At 40.8% G+C, this 26834-nt stretch overlaps 1 protein-coding gene across 9 annotated transcripts in view; it reads left to right on the top strand.

The window, feature by feature from the left end:
• The window catches only part of LOC149261610 (putative RNA-dependent RNA polymerase 5), a 489457-nt gene that overhangs the window by 4172 nt on the left and 458451 nt on the right, over window positions 1-26834 (top strand). For all 9 annotated transcript variants that reach the window (XR_016258459.1, XR_016258462.1, XR_016258461.1 and 6 more), the window contains exons 2-4: window positions 12802-12991; window positions 13108-13240; window positions 13509-13583. Coding sequence is in view for 6 of the 9 variants with exons in the window: in XM_089422462.1 (XP_089278588.1) it covers window positions 12802-12991; window positions 13108-13240; window positions 13509-13583 (398 nt within the window). In the remaining 3 variants the exon portion in view is untranslated. The remainder of the gene's footprint in view (window positions 1-12801; window positions 12992-13107; window positions 13241-13508; window positions 13584-26834) is intronic.

Below are 26834 nucleotides of genomic sequence, written 5' to 3'. Positions count from 1 at the left end.
AGTAGACGTAGACCATGTTATTAAGTTGCTGGGACTCCAACTTGTGCAAAGATCATGAAATAATAATTAATAATTATAAAAAAAATATTGTTTAATGAATTCAAAAATTTGTTTGGAAATTTGCAATATTTTAAATGTTTAAGTGTTAACCTGTTGCGCTTCTTGTTGTGTATTTTTTCAAATACACTCCAGTTGCGCTCACATCCTGAGGAGCTACATGTTTGGCTGAGGATGCGAATGGCAAGCTTTTGCAAAAGGGGTACCCTGCCACCTACATTCTCCACCATGCATCTACAACAAAATTACAAATAAAATTTTGAATAAACACAAGAAAAAAATGGAATTTGAAGAGGCAATGAAATTTGAAACAAAGTTACAAACTAAAACATACTTAGCATTTTAATCGTCCTATCAGTGACAGCCATGTCAAAGCCAAATGTGCCACTTGCCATCCTATATGTCTCAATTTCTTTAGAGATCTCTATACGTTCTGCTGGAGATCACACCATCTTTTGGGCACAAGATAAGAATCCATCTATGATCTCAACATCAAATACAAACCCACATGCGTAAGAAAATGTGGGGTTCAAGAAAAACCCAACAGCATGAATGGGACAATGGAGTATGTTGTTCCATCGCTCATCAATCACTCCCCATAGGAGGAGTTGTCTCTGAAATCCATCATCTCCCTTATCATCATAGTAGGCCCGAATGGCTTCTTTGGCCCTGTCCATGGCCTCATACAAATAGCCCATTGCGGGCTTCTCACCATCAACTAACTGAAGAACCTTTTACCAAAGGTTCAGTAACAACGCTCACCTCCTACGCTCCCGCCCAGAAGTCTTCTTGGTATGAAACTAGTCTGCATATGGCCTCTCCCTCTGGTTTGTGGCTCATTGGCAAAGCACGCCACTCCTCTGGAAGAAACATTCTCTTCACATCCCACATAGACTTCAAGAGGGATTGAAGAGATATGACACTGGTGGCAAACCGTGTAATGGCGGGGCGCACTAACTCTTTGTTGTTGGTGAATCTTCTCATCAAGCTAAGCACAGATGTATGGTTATATATAAATTTTGTAATGCTTTTGGATGACTCAACAATATCTTTGACAAAGGGAATTTTCCCTATGTCCTCCAATAGCAAATCAATATAGTGTGCAGCACAAGGTGTCCAAAATAAAGTAGGATGCCTGTCCATAAGCATCCTGCTAGCAGCAACATAATTTGCAGCATTGTCCATTATGACTTTGACAACATTTTCTGCACCCACTTCCGAAATAAACACATCTAGCAAATCACATAAAGTTCTTGCATCTTTGATTTGTGCAGATGCATCAACAGATTTGATAAACATAGTCCCCTTGGGACAACTAACCAAGAAGTTTATAAGGGTTCTCCCCTTTTGGTTAGTCCAACCATATGACATAACAGTGCATCCTGTTTGTGCCCTTGATGCCCTAAAATCATCCAATCTTTGGGTGTAGTTAAGCTTTTCATTTTGAAGAATCCGGCCTCTGAAATCATGATAAGAAGGGATTTTGTACCCTGGGCCAACAGTTGCAATAGCATCAATAGCAGGTTGGAAAAATGGGTTATTCCTTACAATGCTGAAATGAATATCACTCCAAAGGAGAAATTTTGTCAGCAACTTGTCAGCTTGTTCTTTCTCAGTTCTTTTTAGCATTGAACTGATAGATGGTTGTGAACCAGGTGTGGTTCGAGGAACAAAAAATGATGTGGCAGCTACCGGATTGGTTGATGCTACAGTAGAACTAGTGACACTTGCTTCAACTGACATTTTTAGTTGCCTCTTCACTTCTTCTTTGGCCTCTCTATTCTGGTCTAAAACTTCCAATGCTTTCATGGCTCTTCAGATGAGTTCAGGATTTGTTTTTGTGCAAGGCCCTACATCAAATCCAGGTATTTTTGCAAGGTGATACTTCAATCTGTACACCCCCCGGACATATGGAACCCACACAACTTGCAAGTCAAGTTTAGTCTATCATTCGGAGCATCAGGTTCACCAAATTCCCAGAAAGGGTCCAATTTCCTTGGCATGTTTGTTTTTGAACTTTGAAGTTGAAAACTTGAATGGTGTTTCGGTGAAGTTGTGAACCTATGGGAAAATAAGGATTACAATTTAGTATTTACAAGTTACAAACTTACAATTTAGTATTTTAATTTTTACATTGTACAAAAACTAAAAAAAATTACATACATTTTAAGAAACCCCATTCCAAACCCAACCAAAAAAACTAAAAAAACAATACATCAAAAACCCCATTCCAAACCCAACCAAAAAAACTAAAAAAAATTACATTGGACAAATGTTAGAAACCCCATTCCAAACCCAGCCAAAAACAATGAAAAAAACAAAAACAAAGTTTCAAAACAATGAAAACAAAAAAAAATTGGTGCCCATACCGTTTTTATGGAGATAATCGGTCTCCTCCTCAACACACTCTTTGATTTTCTCCTCCACGCAGTTGATTTAGCTCCAAGCCTCTCCAAGAAAAATCTCCAAGCCCTCTCCAACACTCCACTGCCCTCTGCGCGCTCAGCTGTGCAAATGAAATGAAAAAAATCGTTTTTTGGCTTATAAAAATGCGCTGCCCCGACCTCCGGTGACAATTTGGGAAAAAATCGCGTATAAAAAAAAATTGCGAGTACTACTCGCGATATTATTGTTTTAATGAAATAATTGCGAGTATATGATAAAATCGCGATATTATTGCGATTTTAACAACACTGTATTATAGCTTAAATTGTGTCAAGAGAAGTTGATTAACACTCTTTTTGATATACAATCTCAAGACATTAAATCTCTACTATTGGTCTGGTTTCATTGTGGCAGACCAATTGTAGCTGATGGGATGCTATGTGCTTCTTTTTGCTGATAATATAAACTGTCTGGTCTCACCAAAAAAAGTACAAATCCAAATTCTCAACAATAAAAAAGAAGAACAAACCAGCATCAGGGCATCACAACACTTGAACAAAAAACAGCCAAGAGGAGTGCAACGGAAGAGAGAGAGATTGAACTCAAGAACATGTTGAGATTTATAAGAGTCAACAAGAGAATTGATGGAACCGAATCTCACTGAAATTATGAAATAACCTCTTCACAAGTGCGCTAGAGAGGGGTAGGTCTAGTGTGCTCATGGACATTGTCTAAAACATCATAGAGCATGTAATCAACATGAGAACACTTGCACAAATAAGATAGAACGCAAGAGAGAAATGCCAGAAATGTAGACATGTTGTACACTTTATATATCATTATATTCTAAGGGTACATAGAGTACATAAATGTAATGTAATCAATCAATGGAGTGATTAGTGGGATGGTAGAGTTGGATTTTTAGTACCTCACAGCAGCGAGCAGAGAAGACTTGGGTGCACACATAGAAGGCATGTGTGATAGGTGTAGGGGTCTGGACTCTGTACTACAGCATGGCAACCCTCCCCCAGCAGAGTTCTGTACAGGAGTACTGCAGTTCTGTACTGCACCCCCTTCAGCAATTCCATACAACAGTAATGAGGGCGCAGGAGCATTTGTGAATGAGAGAGAGATAAATGTCTCATGCATACCAAAAGCATGCATGCACCGTCCTCAGTGTAGTTCCAGTTTAGATGCCTCTCATATTTAACAATTCGGTTCTGTTTCAAGTTTTGCTTTAGTTAGAATTTGCATGTGTTAAGTTTCTAATTTTGAATTTATGATTTTGCATACATCAGTTAGATAAGGCATATGTAGCCTAGCTCAGTTTAGTGATGTGCATGTGTTAAAATTGGCAACTAGGGCCAAACTCCATGTGGGTCATCTTATTTATGGCCGCTGATATTTTTTCTTGGATCCCTCTCATTGAGAGGTATAGGATTGATTTAAAGATCATCCGATTCCGATAAGTATTCATGGAGTTATGAATTTACTTGTGTTATAAGACAATTTGTCAAGGTCGGCCAGCAACCAAATAAACCCCAATGTGCTCAACGTTTTAGTATAAAAGGAGATGAATTGAGAGTCATTTCGCACACACTTCTCTCTTTATTTCTCTCCACTTGTCTTGGGTTTTAGTGTGAGAGAAATCTAGGAGGAAGTAGCCCTAAGACGTTGGAGGAAAGGAGGCTGCCCTAGCTGTAGCAAAGAAGACAGGCCAGCGAAGCCATGGAAGGAACCTCTACGCTGCCCTAATGCTGACCTAATGAAGCCCTAACCACAGTCCCAAGGAAGCCCTAGCCGCAGTCCTAAGGATGCCCTAGACACAATCCAATCAAGTGCAACACATACCTTGGAGAGCAGCTCGTTGGAAAGGAGAAGAAGTTTGTTTTGGGCCATAGCAAGAGAGGCAAGATCAACGAAGAATTCAAGGACTGTCTGGCCGCAGCAAAAGGAGGAAGGCTGAAGTTGTTGGTGAGGGCTAGACTGCCCAGAAATTGCAGTTTAGGGTCTCCTCCCCTCCTACAAAGGAGGGCACTTCTGGGCAGATTGAAGGGTTGTTAGGGACTACGTTTGAGTACCCTAATCGGTCCCGAATTGCAGCAGTCAAAGGAGCCTAGAACAGTGAGCTGTAGCATGCATTTTGGGTGCTTGGTGTGTTTGCAGCAAAGGTCTATGGTAGGCCATAACAGGCCAGCATGGAAGTGTTAGGGGCTGCCATATGCCCAGAATAGTAGCATGAGGAGGCAGCTATGTTCAAGGTATGTTTTGGGCATGATTGTTGGGTTGCTGTAGGTTAATGGGACAACAAGAAATCATAGGTACAACAGTGCTGAACATTGGGACAGCATGTGCTGAACATTGGGACAACATGTGTGACAGCAAGGTACAACAGTGATAAACATTGGGACAGCATGTGTAAACATTGGGACATCGTGTGTTGAACATTGGGACAGCATGTGTGACAACAATAGATAGCATGTGTAAACATTGGGACAACATGTGCTAAACATTGGGACAACATGTGTGACAACAAGGTACAACAATGCTAAACATTGGGACATCATGTGTGAACATTGGGACAACATGTGTGACAATAAAGTACAACAGTGCTAAACATTCAGACAACATGTGTGACAGGAAGGTACAATAGTCCTAAACATTGGGACAAGCAGTGTGACAAGAAGGTACAACAGTGCTAAACATTCGAACAACATGTGTGACAGCAAGGTACAACAGTGCTAAACATTGGGACAAGTAGTGTGACAGCATGGTGCAGCAATGGCACATGGGACAACAAGTACATGATGCAGTAGAGTGATGGGTACAATCATGATTAGTGAAGCATGATGAGATGTAGCATAGTGATGGGTGCAACATGGTGCAGCACAATGAGGTGCAACATGATGATGAGGAGCAGCACAATGATTGGTGCAGCATGGTGATGGAGTCACCTGGGAGAATCAGTGGAAGCAGCATGTTTTCAACTGAGCTCAGCTACCTCATGTATCATCTACTTAGAGAAGATCTATGCTCTTATTTAGATAAGTCAAAGTGTTGGCTTCTGTTGTATATGTACTATCTCTCTCTCTCTCTCTGTGTTGAACTATTGAAGAACATATAAGAAGAATTGATCAAGGGTTTCCCCACATTGGGGTTTGTTCCTGGTTAGTGCTACATCTTGTGTCCTCTTGCCTTAGCGTGTCTTCTGCGATTTATGTTTATGTTCTAGCTGCAATTTACTATTATGCTAATGTGATTGCTAATCTGGAAAAGATATTGAGCTAACCGTGAAAATTGAAATAAATTGCTCTAAGCATAGAACATACCTAAAATTAACATGGTATCAGAGCTGAGGCAAAGACAAAACCCAAGCAGTGAAAGAGCAATCACCAAAGACAGTTGGGAAAGGACAAAAGGATAAATGGATCCTTCATCCCTCTTCAAATTCACCAAGGGCGAAGTCGAAGCAGAGAATATTATCAGAATGGCGCAGCGGAAGCTTCTGATGGCCTACCTAAAGATCACTTCTATGGGAAGTCCTGATCTAAGGTGGAAGGAAAGGTAGATGCCTTGTTTGTAATAAGTTCAACCATTATGCGAAGGAGTGTCCGAGGTAGGGACACATCACTTGATGATGATAACAATCATTCCAGGGACATCTTCAATGGTTGGAGGAATGACAAGTAGTGTAGATCATTAAGGAAATGACCGACTCTTCAAAGAAAGCAAGGAACCCCAGGTATGAAAAATCAAATGTTGTTTCTGATAAGATAAAGAAGTGTTATTTTGTATTGGCCCTCTCCTTTAGACTCTTAGGGAATCTGGCTTATTGATTGTAGTGTTTCAAGGCACTTCATCGGATAGAAGGGTACTCTCTCTAATTTGGTAGAGATGGAAACAATCGTGGGATTATACTTGGAGTCAATGCCACCTGTCCCAGAAAGGGTGTAGGGAATGTTACCCCTCAAGTGAATGGGGGTAACTCGATTCATTTACAGGAATCTCTTTTATGTACCTGATCGCAAGAAGAACTTGGTGTCCATTTCGGCAACAGAAGTCAAAGGTTATAGGGTGGCATTCATCGATGGAAAGGTACGTGTTTGAAAATAGAATTTTCAAAGATGCTTTTACTCATGGATTTAGGGTTGGCAATTTGTATCAAGTTGTAGGATGGTCCATTGGGGATCATGTCAATTGACATATCTCATCTATAGCACCGAAGGTCTACTTATTATAAGAGCCTACCCGATGTGAGTCAGATGGCGAGTGGGATGCTTGAATTCAAAAAGAGCATGAAGGTACATGTCTGAGATGTACCAAAGGAAAATCTTACAAGGGGACCATTCCCCTCATGTAGCAGGTCCACAGGTTTGGAACAACCCGAGGGGTTTGAGATTCATGATCAGGGATCTCATGTATGCAAGTGGAAGAAAGCCCTCTATGGCTTGAAGAAAAACACCTCAGGCTTAATATGAGAGGATTGATAGCAGTTTGATGAAGCTGAGATTCACTAGGAGTGAAGCCGATCCAAACCATTGCTTGAAGGTTGCGGATGATAGACCTCTCATACTAGCACCTCATGAGGACGACCTCTTTCTGACATGTGTAGACCCTCTCATTTCAAAAGTAAGAGGGAGTTGGATTCCGGATTTGGAATGGTGAACTGCAAGCCCGTGACTACCTCGATGGAGCTTAACTTTCAGAAGTTATGTGGCAGTAATGCCGGACCAGATTTGGGAAATGCCTCTGAGTTTCATAAAACTCATTCGCGTTGATGTTCTTGGTGAACTTCCGTCCGGACATATGTTTTGCAATTAGCATGATGAGCTCCTAAGTCACTTGACACGGGGATTCGGGACACGTAGGATTCGAGATTCGTGGTGTCGGATTCGGACACGCTGACCCCCCGGAACAGGACACGTTATATATTATTTTATTAATATATATATATATATATATTAAAAATTAGATATTATCATATTTCTTACACAAATTTTAATTAATGATACAAATTTATTGATTTCAAACATAGATCTTCATCTATAGCTATTAGCATGCATAGTACATACAAAATTTAAATAAATGTCAGTGGTACTGGTCACATAAATGATAAATCTATTAAAAATTTAAATCATGATTCATAATTCATAACTGAAAGACAACTTACAACTACAAGATAGTAAGATAAACACACTGACAATTGTAGTTTTCTCATTAAGTCATCAAATCAAAATGTGTTACATAGGTAGTGTTGGTGCAATGCCAATGGCAAATAGAAATAGAAAATATAAAACAACTACAGGTATACAAGCCTCAAGGCATCAATCAGCATCAGAATCAACATCACTGTCCCCATCATCATGGTCCCCACTGCTCTCCTCTGCATCCTCCTCCTCCCCTGTATCCATAGTCGCCTCTGCATCTGCTGGTATGGAGGTTGACCCCTCTAAGTCATCAAATCTAACAGGCTCTAGCACTGGATCATTGAGATCCATGTTGGCCAATGCCAACTCAATAGTGGTGTCCAGACCCATATCATCAGGAACAGTGTTACTTGGGAGTGGGAGCGAAAGCGGGGAGCGGGAGCTACATATTCAGAAGCTCTTGGTTTGGTGCTCTTGATTAAATACGAGTTCCATACCCTAATACATGACAAAATTCAATGGAAACATTGCAATCCCCCAATCCTAAAATCCTGAAAAACTGATAAGTCTGCTGGATTTTGAATGAAATCTAAAATTCTACTTTCTCCATATGAAATCCAATGAGGCCGGAACCACTCTCAAACATCCTGAGTCATTTCATGGTAATGTTAAAAATTTAAGTAAAAGGATGAAAATGAAGATTAAGGAGAATGTCACTTTTACTTTAAGAATTTAACATTACCATGAATAGCATATCAATACTAGGGCCTAGACTTGATCATGAAGCTGCCAAAATGCTCTACTCCTTGCTGCAACAGCACAAATCACTTGCCAAATGAAAATATTAATGAGCAAACACGCCCTTTTCTTTCCCGCACTGAGCTTAGCGAGTCTTGGAAACAGGACACGTGTCCCAAAATCACGACACGCTTTTGAAAATTGTGACACGACCTCGGATTCGACGTGTCGGAAACGGACACGACGTGTCATATGATTTGGACACGAATCCAGACCGAATCGTGTCGGATTCGCTGGATTCGAGATTCATAGGGGGTTTAGGATGAATCCGGTGACTTAGATGAGCTCATATATGATTGAGCCTCTTTGGATTAGTGCCAAGAATATTCTCAGATATCTTCGGGGCACAATCTCTCATGGATTAAGATACACTGCCGGAAATATGAAGCTGCATGATTATTCGAATGCTGAATGGGCAGGCAGTGTGGAGTATCTCAAGAGCACTTCTGAGTGTTGATTCTCTTTGGGTTTTGCTCGATATCCTGGATGAGCAGGATGCAGAAGACGGTTGCTTTGAGAACCACTGAGACCGAATACATAGATACGAGTATGATCTTGTGTGAAGCTTGCTGGTTGTGGAAGCTCTTCAGTGAGCTGTTTATACACATGATGGATACCACCGTGATCTTTTGTGTCAACCAGGGGGGGATTCGATTGTTGAGGAATCCTGTATTCTATGATTGCTCCAGCATATAGACATCAGATACTACCTTATCTGGGATATGGTACGTCGATGAGTGAGGAGGCTCCATCGCATTGAGATTGATGTACAGGTCGCAGACATTTTGTCAAAGCCCTGGGGAAAGGTCAAATTTGTGACTTTCTCAAACGACTTGGAGTCGTTGAGAGACCCTCTTATGAGGGTCTTGCATGATGCATGCATTGAGCTCTAGGAGCTTCGGGGGGCTTGGGGTACTTCTTGGAGCAACAAGCGACCATAGGGCGACTCACCCTCCCCTAATGGTGCGCTGTGTACAGGGTGAATGGCTCAGCCTTCCCTTGTGATACCCCGTGGCGACTTAGGGACAGGATGAGTGGTTCTCCTATCGAGGCATCCTACCCATGCAGCCTGGGACTCATGGGAAGTACCTCTCATCTCACCAACGAGCAGGGAAATGGGGTTAGGTACCATAGTAATACTATCGATGGACGCATCGTTGTATCTACTGTACTCCCTATGCTAGGATGACCTCCATTTATCTGGGATCAATGAAACTGATCTGGGATCAATATGAGTGGTTTGAGACACTCTCTTTTGATATTGATCTGGGATTAATTGGAACTGACTTCGGGTCAGTAAGAGTGATTACACACTCTCTTGGAATTGATCTGGGATCAGTAAGAGGGGTATGACACACTCTCTTCATATAGAACTGACTTTGGGTTAGTAGAGAATGGTATGAGACATTCTCGATCAATTCTTCTTCTTCATGGTTCAACAGAGCAGAGCAGAGCTCAACAGAGCAAAGCAGTGCACTGATGGCAGAGATAGTACAGTCAGACAGATGGATCAGCGGATGGAGTTCTCCCTAGTTGAGAGGGAGTGTTAAAATTGGCAATTGGGGCCAAACTCCATGTGGGTCATCTTATTTATGGCCATTGATATTTTTCTTGGATCCCTCTCATCGAGAGATGTAGGATTGATCTAAAGATCATCCGATTTCGATAAGTATTCATGGAGTTATGAATTTATTTGTGTTATAAGACAATTTGTCAAGGTCGGCCAACAACCAAATAAACCCCACATGTGCTCAACGTTTTAGTATAAAAGGAGATGAATTGAGAGTCATTTCACACACGCTTCTCTCTTGATTTCTCTCCACTTGTCTTGGGTTTTAGTATGAGAGAAATATAGGAGGAAGTAGCCCTAAGACGTTGGAGGAAAGGAGGCTACCTAGCCGCAGCAAAGAAGACAGGTCAGCGAAGCCATGGAAGGAACCTCTACGCTGCCCTAACGCTGACCTAAGGAAGCCCTAGACGCAGCCCTAAGGAAGCCCTAGCCGCAATCCTAAGGAAGGCCTAGCCGTAGTCACAAGGAAGCCCTAGCCGCAGTCCTAAGGATGCCCTAGACGCAATCCAATCATGTGCAACACATACCTTGGAGAGCAGCTCGTTGTAAAGGAGAAGAAGTTTGTTTTGGGCCATAGCAAGAGAGGCAAGACCAACGAAGAATTCAGGGACTGTTTGGCCGCAGCAAAAGGAGGAAGGCCGAAGTTGTTGGTGAGGGCTAGACTGCCCAGAAATTGCAGCGTAGGGTCTCCTCCCCTCCTATAAAGGAGGGCACTTCTGGGCAGATTGAAGGGTTGTTAGGGACTATGTTTGAGTACCCTAATCAGTCCCGAATTGCAACAGTCAAAGGACCCTAGAACAGTGAGTTGTAGCATGCATTTTAGGTGCTTGGTGTGTGTGCAACAAAGGTCTGTGGTAGGCCACAGGCCTAGCCACTCCTAAACAGGCCAGCATGGAAGTGTTAGGGGCTGCCATATGCCCAGAACAACAGCATGAGGAGGCAGCCATGTTCAAGGTATGTTTTGGGCATGATTGTTGGGTTGCTGTAGGTTAATGGGACAACAAGAAATCATAGGTACAACAGTGCTAAACATTGGGACAGCATGTGTTGAACATTGGGACAACATGTGTGACAACAAGGTACAACAGTGATAAACATTGGGACAGCAAGGGATAGCATGTGTACACAATGGGACAGCATGTGCTGAACATTGGGACAACATGTGTGACAACAAGGTACAGCAGTGCTAAACATCGAGACAGCATGTGTGACAGCGAGGTACAGCAGTGCTAAACATTGGGACAACATGTGTGACAGCAAGGTACAACAGTGCTAAGCATTGGGACAAACAGTGATAGCTTGGTGCAGCAATGGCACATGTGACAACAAGTACAGCGAGGTACAGCAGTGCTAAACATTGGGACAACATGTGTGACAGCAAGGTACAACAGTGCTAAGCATTGGGACAAACAGTGATAGCTTGGTGCAGCAATGGCACATGTGACAACAAGTACCTGATGCAGTACAGTGATGGGTACAATCATGATTACTGAAAGCATGATGAGATGCAGCATAGTGATGGGTGCAACATGGTGCAGCATGATGATGAGGAGCAACACAATGATTGGTGCAGCATGGTGATGGAGTCACCTGAGAGAATCAGTTAAACCAGCGTGTCTTCAACTGAGTTCAGTTACCTCATGTATCATCTACATAGAGATGATCGATGCTCTTGTTTAGATAAGTCAAAGTGTTGACTTCTGTGGTATATGTACTCTCTCTCTCTCTCTGCTGAACTATTGAAGAACATATAAGAAAAATTGATCAAGGGTTTCCCCACATTGGGATTTGTCCCTGGCTAGCGCCACATCTTGTGTCCTCTTGCCTTGGCTTGTCTTCTGCGATTGATGTTTATGTTCTATCTGCAATTTACTATTATGCTAATGTGATTGCTAATCTGGAAAAGATATTGAGCTAACTGTGAAAATTGAAATAAATTGCTCTAAGCATAGAACATACCTAAAATTAACGGCATGCAACTTAGTAGTCAAGGCACAGATCTGGAGGAGGATGCATGCTTGCATGCCTCAGATTATCTCCAATTGAGGCACCATTGTGCACATGTCGAGATTCATTGTAGCTACTCTTCTTCTCCATCTACTAAAGAGAAGTCAGAGGTATAAGTTTATTCATTCAGTTTTCAGTTCAGTAGTTAGCAGTTCACTGTTTTCCTGTAACAGATTTTCATTTTCAGAAGTAATGAGAAGCAGTAGCAAGTTTTGACAGTCAATTCACTGTGTTTCTGTTATATATTATTATATTTTCTATAGCGTGTGTTTATAGATTCTAGCATTAATCACAGTGCAGTTTTTATTAGCTTTAAGTTTTCTGCGGGGATCCTTTGAGAGTGGGGAATCTGTTGACCATGGTTTAGAAAATCTAGCAGGTAGGTGTAGTGCTGGAGTGGTTTGTGTAAGAATGATGTATACAATTTGTTTACTTAAGTCAAGGACTTAGAAACAGTAATGTACATTTAGATATAATGCTATTTGTCATCTACTAAATCTCACCAGATGCTATATTAGTGCGATAGTAATTGTAAATTTGCCTCAAACTTTTATTGGGTTTCTAATGTATGTCTTAAACTAAATGGTACTAATCTATTGGATCTAGCTGTGAGTTGACAATTTTCAACAATGTCAAGTTCCTTTTCCAGTTTGACTCCTCTATCTCAGTTCGTTATTTACTTTTCATTTTCTTGTAGGTTATTGCTTTCTCTTTCTTGTTACTAATATGTTAGCTGCTTCAATTTACTTATATAATTCATGAGAACTTATATACTTTTGTCACAGTTTGCAAAGATATATATATTGACGGTATTGACTTGTTTGCTTCATTTTCTAGTTAATGAGCTCTATTCCATCAGAGGTGAAAGCCGGCAGACTTGCATGCATGACAATTGGAATAGCTCAAAGAGAACAAAAGACTCTATCACTACAAAACCTTCCGAACTACCAGTTTTCACAGAACACCAGAAAGCATTGGGGAAGCTTGACTTTCCCAAAGCATTTTTTGTGTTAAGCTCTGTTACACCGTATGTTTGATATTGATTATGGAATACTTTTTTTTGGGCTCATGCTGCATAATAAAGCTGGGTTTGCTTAATAGGATTTGCACTATCTAAATTTGATTAATTTGGTGGCTTTGAAGGTATGCACTGGAAAAGGTTTTATCAGTTGATTTTATAAATGGCCTGCAAGACTTGCCAATGGTTGCTGTAGAGTCAAATCTTAGGCAAGAATTGGCCATGAAGCTTGACTCAGTTTCTCATTTTGAAAGAAAGGTGCATCTTTATATCATACCATGAACTGCTTATTTGTCCCTGTTATATGCCTCTGTTTTTTGTGACCATTTAACTAGCAACTTTTTGTTGATCATCTAAATTGTCTGCACAAGAAGCTTATTTCTTTAGTTATTGTGAAGGCAAAACTTATTGATGTTCTTTCAATCATGTTTTGTTCTCATAGTTTAGCACTTTTCATTTTAAGGTGATTGTAATATTTGCTACTTAGTGTTGCTCTTAGAGTTGGAGTCTTTCTCATGTCTTGCAGAAGTATGATTGGGACCCGAATAAAATGTACAAGTATCATTGCCATGTTGATCGTGAAGGAAATTGTGTATTCAAGGTAGATGTCTATCGAAGTTTTATATGTATTTATGGATGACATTACAGTCAAATGTTAGTATGAAGATTTGCCTGGCTTCCATTGTTTGTTTCAGGACTCTTGTCTACCAAAAAGTTGCATGGGGCTGTAAAACACATCAAATGGTGTAGTACAAGCATTCAAAGAAAGGCCAAATTCTAAGATTCATTTGATTTTGTTTGTAGACATAATAAAAAGCTGTTACCAACGAATAAAAAAAATTGAGTAAAGTAGCAAATCCTGAATATGTGGTAAGAGTTTAAGCAGTACTGTTGGATGTGATCAAAATTCTAGAATTTCTTAGGAATAAATAGTTAAAAACCACCATAATATGGCAGAAACCAGCAGAAAAGCGCTAAAACTACCATAAAAACATACAAAATCACACTTGAAACTGAATAAATCAGATTGGGATTACATCATAACTGCAGCAGACAGGGCTGGTTGATCTCCACAGAAAGTGCTAATCAAGATCCATAACTTTGCAGATTAATTCTTACACGAACTTTGATGTATTAAAAAAAAGGTGGTTCCAAATTCAATTATAATGGACTTTTCTAGAATTGTTGATGTCATTGTGACATCATCCTCCAAGAGAATGTGCTGTTTTGTCAGGGAGGCTCAATTTGATAATAGTCCAACCAAAACAAGTAGATTTTATAAAAGGAGGATTTATTCTTTGCAATATCATCATGTCTTGGGAGAGCATTGATTGGGCTTAAGAGTCCTGGTTGAAAATCCCCGTTTTATAGATAGATTTTGTTAAGGCATACAACGAGATTGAATAGGATTTCGTTTAAGATGTGATAGATTGGCTAGACTTTGGGTCTTTCTTCACTAGGGTTATGGCTACTCTTCAGGCAAGCTTCAACTAGAGTTTGTGTAAATGGAACCCTCTCTGAGGGATCCATCTTTGGAGAGCTATCCATTAGGATTGTCTCTTAGCTTGTTACTTCTACTTGATTGTTGCAAAGGATCTTGGGTATTTATTAGAAGCACCATCAGAGAAACATGTTGGTTCCAGATTCTTTTACGATAGACTTTTCTAGACTTGTTGATGTCATTATGACATTTTCCTCAAAGGAATGATCTGTTTTGGCAGGGAGGTTCATTTTGATGATAGTCCAGCCAAAACAAATAGGTTTTATTAAAAGAGGATTTATTTGTAGCAATCTCATCACAGCCTTGGATAGTATTGACTAGGCTCAAGAATTTGGGTCAAAAATACCCTTGTTAGAGAGAGATATTGACAAGGTATACGGCGAGATTGAATGGGATTTCATTCAAGATGTGATGGATTGGCTAGGCTTCGAGCCTTTCTTCACTAGGGTCATGGCTAATTTTTTCATGAAAACTTCAACTAGAGTTTGTCTAAATGGAACCCTCTTTGAGGGACCCATCTCTGGAGAGCTATCCATTAGGATTGTCGCTTATCCTATTACTTCTGCTTTATTGTTGTAGAGGCTCTTGGATATTTGTTAGAAGCATTAAACAATTAGAATGCAAGGGAAAATTAAAGGAATTTGCCTTGTAGGAAGTGGGAAATTAGTAAGCGTGCATTTTGAATGCTATCACTAGAAACCAAAAGGAATTGAATGAACACTTTGAGAAAGTGCCAATACTGACTCACCGAATCCCTCTTACTTTGAGTTAGTGCTTTTAAACTTTTAATTCTTGATTTGGAATTAGAAGTTTAACTTGGTTACAAAGCAATATACTCTAAAGAGGAAATCAAAATTCTCTTAAGTTTTACAAAAGATCTAAAATTCCAGTAGTAGTTTTTTCTTTAGTAAAACTTCTGATTTGGAGATGGTAGCAATTGGTTTGAGGTTTGAGAGCAAGTTGGAGGGTGCACCTAACTTCATCCCTTGAAAGGTGAGGGTTACATTAGTTCTGATGGAAAATGGGTTTTGGGATTTTCCAAATACCACAATAACCATGCCCACAGATGCAACAAAGTTGGTCATCCATAATCAAATGGATGTGAAGGCTAAGAGGATCATCTTAGATGTGGTGAATGATCACTTGAATCCTCACCTATTCGAGAAAAAGTCAACAAGGCAAATGTTTGACGCTTTGACGAATCTTTTCCAAAGCAATAATGCAAACAAGACGATGACGTTGAGGGAAAAATTCAGAATCCCAAGATGACTAGATTAGATATAGTGACTAGTTATCTCACCAAGATACTTAAGTTTGTGATCAATTGGTGGCAGTTGGGGAGGTTGTGATAGATGAAGAGATGGTGAGGACGAATGGTTTCACCAAGCCTTGGGCCCCATTCAATAAGGACATCATTGCACGATAGGCAGTTCCCAAGCTTCACAGGCTATGGGATGACTTCATCAAGGATGAGCTTTGAGAGGAATCTTTAGTATCCCAACAGAAAGGTGATAATGAGAATCTGGATCTTGCCAATCATGCAAGGAAAGGAAGAGGAAAGGGTTCAATCAAGAACAATACAAGTGGAGAAATGACTTCACAAGCTAGAAAGAAGGATTTGAGCAAGGTAAAATGTTTCGTGCGCCACAAGAGTTGACACTATGCTTCACAGTGTCTGGAATGGAAGAAGGGGAAGGGAAAGTCATAGCAAATGACATTTGTAGATACTTAGGTTAAGGAGTTTGTTGCAAAGTCAAAGAAGGAATTCTCATTAGTCTCTTGTTTCTCTGGCACAATTTCCAATGGTGCATAGTCTGTGGATAGTGGAGCTTCTTGTCCCATGATAGGAACACAAGAGTTGTTCACTAGTCTATTAGAGAGAGACTTAGATTTGCATGTGGAGCTTGGCAACAATGCCAAGTATGGTGTAGAGGGAGTTGGGATTGTCTTGTTCTAGCTAGAGTGAAGAGGTTCTCTAGAAGTGAAGGATCTGTTATTTGTTCTAGGCCTAAAGAAGTTATTCTTAGTCTCCGACTCTCAACCATGGAGGACAGGGGATATGCCATTACTTTCTAGGTTGGATAGGTTCTCATTCGGTCGAGTGATTCTAGTCTTGGCTCAGGACGAGTTATTGGAGGCAAAGAGGGTATTCTATACATGCTGAATGCTTAGCCAACACAAGCCCTATTTCATGATAGTGAGAATCTATGTGAGATTTGGCACGAGAGGATGGGTCACTTTTGGCATGAGAGGATGGGTCACTTGCATCACAAAGCATTGCCCATAATGATGGGGATTGTCGCTGGTCTTTTGGAGTTCAACGTGGAGCAACAAGATATTTGCAAGGGGTGTGATCTTGGCAAGTATGCCAAGGTTGCTTTTCCAAGCAGCAAGAGCAGATCTAAGGGCATCTTAGATCTAGTGCATATAGACGTGTGTGGTCCAATGTTAGTAGCATCAATGGGGGGTTCCAGGTTTCCAACTATTATGTTACCTTCATTGAAGATTTCTCTAGGAGGACGTAGATCTTCTTCATGAGAACTAAGGATGAGGTCTTTAGTTGTTTCTGGGAGTAAGGCTCCAAAATTAAATAGGAAGAAAGATTAGAGTCTCGAGGTTGGATAATGGGGGTGAGTACACCCAAATGACTTTAAATATTTTTGCAAGGAGGCAGGGATCAAGAGAGAGTTGACAGTGCCTTACAACTCACAATAGAATGGGGTTCCTAAAAGGGAGAACCAGTCCAAGGTGATGAGGAGCTATCATGGTGATGATTCATGACCAAGAGCTACCTATATTCCTTTGGGCAGAGGCATGTAATACAACAATCGATGTGTAAAACAATAGTCCTCATAAAGTCTCGGGGGACAATACTTTGGAGGATGCTTTCTTTGGAGTGACGCTGGATATTGGCCACTTTCGCATCTCCAATTGTCTAGTGTATATCCATTCACTAATAGAGAAGAGGACGAAGGTGGAGCCACTAGGAGAAGGGCATATTTGTGGGCTATAGTGAAACCCTTAAAGGCATATAGGGTCTTCCAATGTCACATGGTTTAGGTTCGAGTTCGGGTTCGGCAATGATTAGGTTGGATTTGGGTTCGAATTTTTTGATGAGGTTCAGATGAGGTTTGCCATTAGGTTAGTTTTTATATATATATATATATATATAAATCTCTCTCTCTCTATATATAATAATAATAATAATAATAATAATTATAGGATAAAATAATAAGAAATCAACATCTGTAAACATAAAAAATGTTATCATGGACATGGAAACTACAAGGATAAATTACAAGCTTGAGTTGTGACATGAGGTTATGAGTTTTGATCTATGAACTTGGTCAATGGCTATGAGGTTTGACGAACCCCAAATTTTTTTTAAGGTTCGCCAAAATTCGAACCTCAAGGTTAAAGTTCGACGAACCTTGTGACATAGGGGTCTTCATTCCAGTGTAGAGGAAGACCATCGTGAGTTGAGATATCAAGTTTGAGGAGGGCTTGGCATTCATGAAGTCTCATGAGTCCATCCCAATGTCAAAAGACAAGGAGTAATAGGGTTCAAGGATTGAGGAGAGTTCATCGCCGCCCACAACAAGGATTTAGTCTACAGGTTAGGAGGAGTTAGGTTAGGAGGAGGAGTTGGAGGCTCCCTCCAATTTTGTTAGGAGGAGGTTTTTATGGCTAAAACAAACTTTGAAGGATTCTTAGGAGCATGTGGAGGATCCTAAGAGCACATTGAGGGAGAGTAGATTGCTGAGGAACTTTCCTAGTTATATGGTTGTCATTAGTAACATCATTGATTTTGAGCCTACTAGTTTTGAGGAGGCAACAAACTAGCAGGTTTGGAGGGATGCCATGATGGAGTATTTGAAGAAATTTCAACCCCCACTCCGGTTATCAGTTTTCCTTATCACTCCATGCATTTAGTTTTAAATCCAAGCATGATAAAAATTCTAAAATTTGGAAATGATAATATTTCCCTGAAAACACAAATTTAGAGATTTCACAACCGCTGAAATTGTAGAGATAAAACACAGCAAAATTATGACAGCCACACAGAAAATAACACAGTGATTTTTGATCAATGTGACCCTGGGAAAACCCCCTACAACTCTTGGGGAAAACCAGTTTGAGAGCTCTTCTTTATTTCTAAAAATGCTTTTACAGAAAAACTAAAATATATAGTAAAAATTCCAGCAACCACAAATTACAACTTATCTCGATTTCCGTGCTTGAACTCCACCTCGAAAATCGTGCCAATTAGCAAACATCCAAAATATAATTTTTTACAGCAATAAGACAACATTAAATGCTGTACGACCAACCTCGAAAAATGTGCCCAGAACTTGCTGTCCCTCTTTGTTAAATTATGGTATGTTCTATGCTTAGAGCAATTTACTTATTTTTCTTCTTATTAGCCACAGATTAGCAATCACATATACATTAAGTAAAGTACAGATAGAACATTAAATGATCAACATAAAACAAGCCAAGACAAGAGACACAAGATGTGGCGGCTAGCCAGGGACAAACCCCAATGCGGGGAAACCCTTTGATCAAATCTTCTTTTATCTTCAATAGTTCAGTAGAGAGAAATAGTACAAAATCTGAATTCTGTAATTTTATATCAGCAACAACAAACCCTAGATCAGCAAAGTCAAACTTGGTCAAACTAGCTGAAATTGACCTTTAAAATACTTGGTCAATTTCCGGTCAACTTGTCCTCGAACAACTTGAATAAACAACCCTTGAACAGCCCCAAAAGTTCAGTCAATTTGCAGATTTCTGAAGTCAACTGCAGCCCTAAACTAGGGCAGTCAATCTCGGTCAAACCCGAGGTCAGATCACCTTGATTTTCGTGCCAAAAATTGCGGCCTGCCTAGGAGAGGCAACCACACCCAATCCACACTTTTGGAAGGTCAACGCTGGTCAAAGAGATGACTTGCTGCCCTAGCGTCCTTCTTTCTGCGTCTTCTTTGCCCTAGGACGTCTTCCTTTCAGCGACACGTGTGAGAGGTAGAGAGGCTCCTTTTATGCATAGGAGAGAGAGAGAGAAGATGAGTGAATTGAATTATCCAAATGAGGAGAATGCTCCTTGTATTTATATGCAAACGTTGAGGTTGAATAGACATGACTGTTGGGCTTCTGAGCCTACATAAGTTTGCTGGCCGACCTTGACAATTTGTCCATAATCAAAATAAATTCATATCTCCATAAATACTTATCGGAATCGGGTGTTCTTTAGATCAATCCTACACCTCTCGATGAGAGGAATCTACGAAAAATATCAGAAGCCATAAATAAGGTGATCCACATGGAGTTTGGCCTTAGTTGCCAATTTTAACACTCTTCCTCGATTTTTGTGCCTTTCTCCTGCTATATGGTTTTTCCTTGGGATGCGTGCCAATAAATGTTGCTGCCCAGATTTGCTGAAATGTCTTCTTGCTTCTCTCTTTCACTTCCTCACTACTCAGAAATTTTCTCCTTGCTCTCTCTTCTCTTTCTCTCAAATGCTCATGAAAGAATGAATTGATCTTTTCCTTTTCTCTTCTCCTTTTATTCTCTAAATGACCTTTTGGGTTAGAGATGAGAATAAATGTGCATTTAATTCTCACTTTCTATTTTTTAACTCACCCACTTAAATAAAGACCCACTTAGCCTTTTATTTCCATAGTCACTTTTTCACTTTCTAATTCTTCATTCACTTTAATAAAGTCACCTTTAAATTAGAATGTAACTTTACCACTTATAAAGTCACTTTTAAATTAGAATGTAACTTTACCACTTATAAAGTCACTTTTAAATTAAATTGACTTTACCACTTATAAAGTCACTTTAGGAGAAAAGTAAAAAATAAATTTGGACACTTTTCCCTAGGCCAAAGATCAAAGCCTTAGGGAACCACTTGTCCTCTGGTACCCAAATTTTAACACTCCCTCTTACCGAGGAAAGTGTTCCTCACCACTCCCATCTTGTCTCTGAAGTAGACATGCTTGCCCCATGGTAAGGCTTTGGTGAAAATGTCTGCTACCTGCTCATTTGTGGAAATGTACTCAAGCTTGACAGCTCCCTTTTGGACATAGTCTCTAATGAAGTGATACTTGATCTCAATATGCTTTGACTTGTCATGAAAAACTGGATTCTCCGTGAGTTTTATGCAACTCTGATTATCACAGTAAATTACTGAAGGTCTCAATGCCTGACCAAATAGACCAAACAACATCTTGCGAACCCATATGGCCTCACAACTAGCCAAACTAGTAGCCATATACTCTGGCTCAACTGAACTCAATGCAACTGATTATTGTTTCCGGCTGATCCACGACACAACTGCCAAACCCAACCCAAAACAACACCCAGAAGTACTCTTCCTATCTGAAGCACGACCTGCCCAATTTGAATCCTTGTACCCTGCCAATCTCACTCCATCACCCTATTTATAATCCAGACCAATATCCATAGCCCCCTGCAAGTAACGAAGAATGTGTTTTGCAGCTACCCAGTGCACTCTCCTGGGCTCACACATGAACTGACTCATAGTGTTAACTGCAAAACATATATCTGGTCGAGTGTTGACCAAATACATCAAACAACCAATCAACTGTCTGTATAGAGTAGGATCCACCAACTCGGAATCAGAAGCGTGAAGCTTCTTCCAGTTAGTGATCATAGGTGTAGACATGGGTTTGTATCCTCCATGTGAAATTTGCTAAGAATATCCATAATGTACTTCCCTTGTCCCAGGAAGAAATGCCCCTCCCCCTGCCACACCTCCAATCCCAGAAAATAATGCATCAAGCCGATATCCTTCATCTCAAACACTGAAGCAAGATCTCTCTTGCAGCCCTCAATGAGTCTCTCTGCACTAGTGATGATCAGGTCATCAACATACAACACCAGAATGAGAGGCTCCTCACCCACCACAATGAAGTATAGGTCTGATCAGCCTCACTTTTTGTGAAACCCAATTGCTGCAAGTATGTATCAATCCTAGAGTACTAAGCTCTAGGAGCTTGCTGCAGGTCATAGAGTGCCTTTTTCAATATGCATACATGGGACTCCTTCCCATGCACCTCAAAGCCCTACGGTTGCTCAATATAAACCTCCTCCTGAATGAAGCCATTGAGAAATGTGGTCTTCACATCCATCTGGTGGATCTTCCAACCCATCTTTGCTGCAATCGATATAATGGAGCGAATAGATGTATACCGAACTACGGGAGCGAAGGTCTGCTCATAGTCAACCCCCTCTGCCTGTGAGAACCCTCTCGCCACAAATCGAGCCTTGAACTTCTCGATGCTGCCATCTGCAACATGCTTTATCTTGTAGAGCCATCTGAAAGTAACAACTGGGTTACCTTCAGGCCTCGACACTACCTCCCAAACATCGTTCTTCATAATAGAAGAATACTCCTCCATCATGGCCTCTCTCCAAACCTGCTGGCTGGTTGCCTCCTCATAACTAGAAGGCTCGGAGTCAACAATGCTTGTTACCAATGCCATGTAACTACAGAACCGCTCAGGTGGTTTACTCTCTCTAACCTGTCTCTTTGGCCCAGCAACTGATGTGGCCTCGCGCAAGGTATCTTGAAGCCACTTGGGCTTCCTCTTCCCTGAGCATACTTCTCCCACTGGAGTGAAAGAATCCTCATCATCATCAAAAGCCTGAACTCCTGAAGGCTTGTCAACTGACCTCATGCCTGAACCTATGCCTATAGATGCTGAAGTACCGTGCGAACTGTCCATTAGTGGACTACCCTGTGAACTGCTCTACGGATTGCCCTACATGCTGCCCGAAGAACCACCCACCTGACTTTGAGAGCCACTGTTCACTGATGGACCTGTAATTGATGTACCTCCTGATCCCTGACCACTGGATCCCTGTGACTGACTCAGCTGCTCTTGAGGGTCTAGTGACTCTGGATACTCTAACTCCCGTGACTTCCTGAAATCCCTCTCCTCCTCGAACTTCACATCCCGGCTGACAACCACTTTCCTTTACACAGGAATATAAATTCGATAAGCTTTCTAGGTCTCGCTATAACCCACAAAGATGCCCTTGTCTGCAGTGGGCTCTAGCTTGGTCCTGTTCTCCTTGGGGACATAGGAATATGTAAGGCACCCAAAGATACGAAAGTGCCCAACATCAGGCTTCTTCCCAGAAAAAGCCTACTCTGGAGTCACATTCCCGAAGGCACGATGTGGACTCCTGTTTTGCAAGTACACAACAGTGTTGCAGGCTTCTGCCCACAAAAATAAAGGTAACCCCTGAGCAATGGATCTGTTCTTCCTCTCTGCAACTCCATTTTGCTGGGGGTAGTAAGGAACTGTGAACTCCCTCCCAATGCCTGCCTCAGCACAAAAATCAACAAACTCACCAAGGGTATACTCCCCTCCATTGTTTGACGTGAGGACCTTGACCTTCCTACCTGTTTTGGTCTCCACAAGAGCTTTGAACTCTTGAAACTGCTTGAAGACTTTACTTTTGGTCTTCAAGAAATCAATCCAGGTCTTCCTGGAGTGGTCATCAATGAATAAAACATAATATTCATAGCCACTCAAGGATGCATGAGACATCCGACCACTCACATTGGTATGAATCAAGTCAAGGATCCCGGTCGCTCTGCTGTCACTGCTAGGAAAAGGGGATCTGGCAAACTTCCCCATGGCACATCCTCTGCATACATCAAGGTGATCAGAACTGAAATCTGGCACACCAGTGGTGATCTCTCGCAATGTACTCAAGGCCCCATTATACATGTGCCCCATCCTGCGGTGTCAAATCTCACACAACTTTGAACTGCTAGATCTCTTGTCGGTCCTATCTCGGGTGCTGCTACTCAATGCCATCAGAGGCTGGAATGAGAACTTGTACACCTTGGCATGGCGCACACCTATCTCTCTTGCTGAAGAAGATGGAGTTTCCCTAGGATATATAAGCACCCGCCCTCTCCTGAACAACACATCATACCCTCTATCCTCAAGTGCTGAGATGGATATAAGGTTCTTCTTCATTCCAGGCACATATAGAACATCTGACACTTTCAAGGGAGGTTTGGGTCCCCTATCAAATGTCAATGTCCCCACACCGACTACTCTAACAATGCTGTCATCACCAAGTACTACCTCCATATTAGTATCACCCTCTGAAATCTCTGAGAAGTACTCTCTGACTCCTGTCATGTGGCGGGAAGCACCACTGTCAACATACCAAATGCTAGAAGATGCTCTGCTAGTAGCAGGGAATGCACACTCCCTCTGAACCTGTATGGTAGGTGATCTTGCATTAGTGGCCTCACAAGCTATGAACCCAAACTCCCGATCAAATCTCTCTGAGAAGCTCTCTATCTCTGCAGAAGTTGCCATGGGTTTGTCTTTCCCTTTCTTGTTCTTCTTCTTCGGACACACAACAGCATAGTGTCCCAACTTTTGACAATTCCAACATTTGACTTTGGAATAGTCCTTCTCCTTTTTCTGCTGCTTGCCTTTACCTTTGCCTTTGCCTCCACTGTTGGAAGCTTGCTTCTTTGCTTTGCCCTTCTTGCCTCTTGCTAACAATGCCACATTGTCATCCTCCTCCACCTGTTTGGCTGTCCCAAGATGGTTATTTCTGATCTCATTCTGAATGCAATCATCCCACAACCTCTCCCAATCGGCAAGGTTTTCTCGTGCAACAATGCCATCCACAAAATTCTCCCAAGTCTTGGGAAGACCATTCAAAGCAATCCTCACCAACCCAGTGGGTGCAATGGTCTTACCTACGGCTGGCAACTCATCTCTCACTGAAGTGATCTTTGTGAGGTATGCTGTAACACTATCAGTCTTAGCCATTTTAATGGCCTTCAGTTTCTCCTTTAGGACCATTTTTTCTGTTTTCATTTGAGCTCTGGTAAAGAAAGGTCAGGGTTGTCCACATATCATGTGCATAAGTATTTCCTCTCACATGAGGAATGACATGGTCTTTGATTCCTTCCAGAATCAATCTTTTTGCCTTAGCATTCTTTTTGTTAAACTCTGCCAACTGTACAGGGTCAGCAAGTACTACTACTGGGTTCTGTGTGGTATTTACCATAATGCCCCAGATTTCTGCTTCCTCAAAGATGCTCTGGATTCTCTCCTTCCATGCACTGTAGTTGTTCTGCCCATCCAACTTGTCTTCAACTCTCAAACCCAAAGACATGTTTCATTGTCCTACCAAACTGAAATTTTCAAATCTGTGGTAAAGGTTTCTGTTTTCTGTGTAAAAATCAGTGTGCTGTAATTTTCACTTTGCTGTCCCAAACTGCACTTTTCAGCGAACCAAGCTCTGATATCATGAAGAAATTTCAACCCGACTTCGGTTATCAATTTTCCTTATCACTCCATGCATTTAATTTTAAATCCAAGCATGATAAAAATTCTAAAATCTGGAAATGATAATATTTTTCTGAAAACACAAATTTAGAGATTTCACAACTGCTGAAATCGCAGAAATAAAACACAACAAAATTATGACAGCTACACAGAAAATAACACAGTGATTTTTGATCAATGTGACCCTGGAAAAACCCCTTACAACTCTTGGATAAACCAGTTTGAGAGCTCTTCTTTATTTCTGAAAATGCTTTTACAAGGAAATTGAAATATACAGTAAAAATTCCAGCAACCACAAATTACAACTTATCTCGATTTCTGTGTTTGAACTCCACCTCGAAAATCGTGCCAATTAGCAAACAACCAAAACAAATTTTTTTACAGCAATAAAACAACATTAAATGTTGTACGGCTAGCCTCGAAAAATGTGCCCAGAACTTGCTGTCCCTCTTCCTCGATTCCTATGCCTTTCTCTTGTTGCATGGTTTTTCCTTGGGATGCATGCCAATAAATGCTGCTGCCCCGGATTTGCTGAAATGTCTTCTTGCTGCTCTCCTTCACTTTCTCACTGCTCAGAAATTTTCTCCTTGCTCTCTCTTCTCTTTCTCTCAAATGTTCATGAAAGAATGAATTGATCTTTTCCTCTTCTCTTGTCCTTTTATTCTCTAAATGACCTTTCGGGTTACCTTAAGATCTAATGGCTGAGATTCATTTAGATCTAGGGATGAGAATAAATGTGCATTTAATTCTCACTTCTCATTTTTTAACTCACCCACTTAAATAAAGATCCACTTAGCCTTTTATTTCCATAGTCACTTTTTCACTTTCTAATTCTTCATTCACTTTAATAAAGTCACCTTTAAATTAGAATGAAACTTTACCACTTATAAAGTCACTTTTAAATTAGAATGAAACTTTACCACTTATAAAGTCACTTTTAAATTAGAATGTAACTTTACCACTTATAAAGTCACTTTTAAATTAAATTGACTTTACCACTTATAAAGTCACTTTTAAATTAAATTGACTTTACCACTTACTTTAGGAAAAAAGTAAAAATTAAATTTGGACACTTTTCCCTAGGCCAAAGATCAAAGCCTTAGGGAACCACTTGTCCTTTGGTACCCAAATTTTAACAGTATTATGAAGAATGATGTGTGGGACATAGTTTTGAGATCAGAGGGAAAATTGATTGTGAGCTCCAGGGGGATCTTCAAGATCAAGCATGCTGTGGATGACATAATACAAAAATACAAAGTGAGGTTGTGGTGAGAGGATTCCCACAGGAGGGAGTGGGTTTTGATGAGACTCTTGGTCTAGTTTCCAGGTATACTTCCATTTGCACTGTCATATTTGTTGCCTCAGTAATAGGGTGGCAGATACATCAGATGGATGTGAAGGTGACATTCCTCAATGGAGTTATTAGGGAGCTGTACATTGAGCAGTCTCGGGGCTTTGGGATTCATGGGAGGGATTCTCATGTATGCAGGTTTAGGAAGGCCTTGTATAGGCTCAAGCAAGCACTAAGGTTGTGGTACTCTAGAATTGATGGATACTTGTTGAGCATGTCCTTCATCTAGTGTGAGGCAGATCCCAACTTGTTCTTTATAATTATTAGAGATGATCCACTATCTTGGTGTTGTATGTTGATGACTACTTTCTCACAAGTGCAGAGAATCTCAATGTGATGATCAAATAGGATTTCGCTTTGGAGTTCAAGATGAACATCTACTTGATGCATTACTTCTTGGGGTTGGAGATGTGATAGCAACAGGTGAGATCTTTCTTGGATAAGGAATGTACTTAGTTGATATTCTTAAGAGATTCGAGATGGTGGATTGTACACCTATGACTACATATATGATCACCAATCTGAAAAAGCTTAGTGCTTCGGATTCAGAGTTGGTGGATCCTATGTTGCATAGGTAGGTGATTTGTTTCTTGATGTATTTGGACAACACTAGGTTGATTATCTGCTTTGCTGTAAACATCT

Source organism: Pinus tabuliformis, chromosome 6 (assembly GCF_031772625.1).
Source record: "Pinus tabuliformis cultivar Carrire ecotype Pingquan chromosome 6, CPIR1, whole genome shotgun sequence".
Lineage (NCBI taxonomy): Eukaryota > Viridiplantae > Streptophyta > Pinopsida > Pinales > Pinaceae > Pinus > Pinus tabuliformis.
This window is presented reverse-complemented; position numbering and strand designations above follow the sequence as displayed.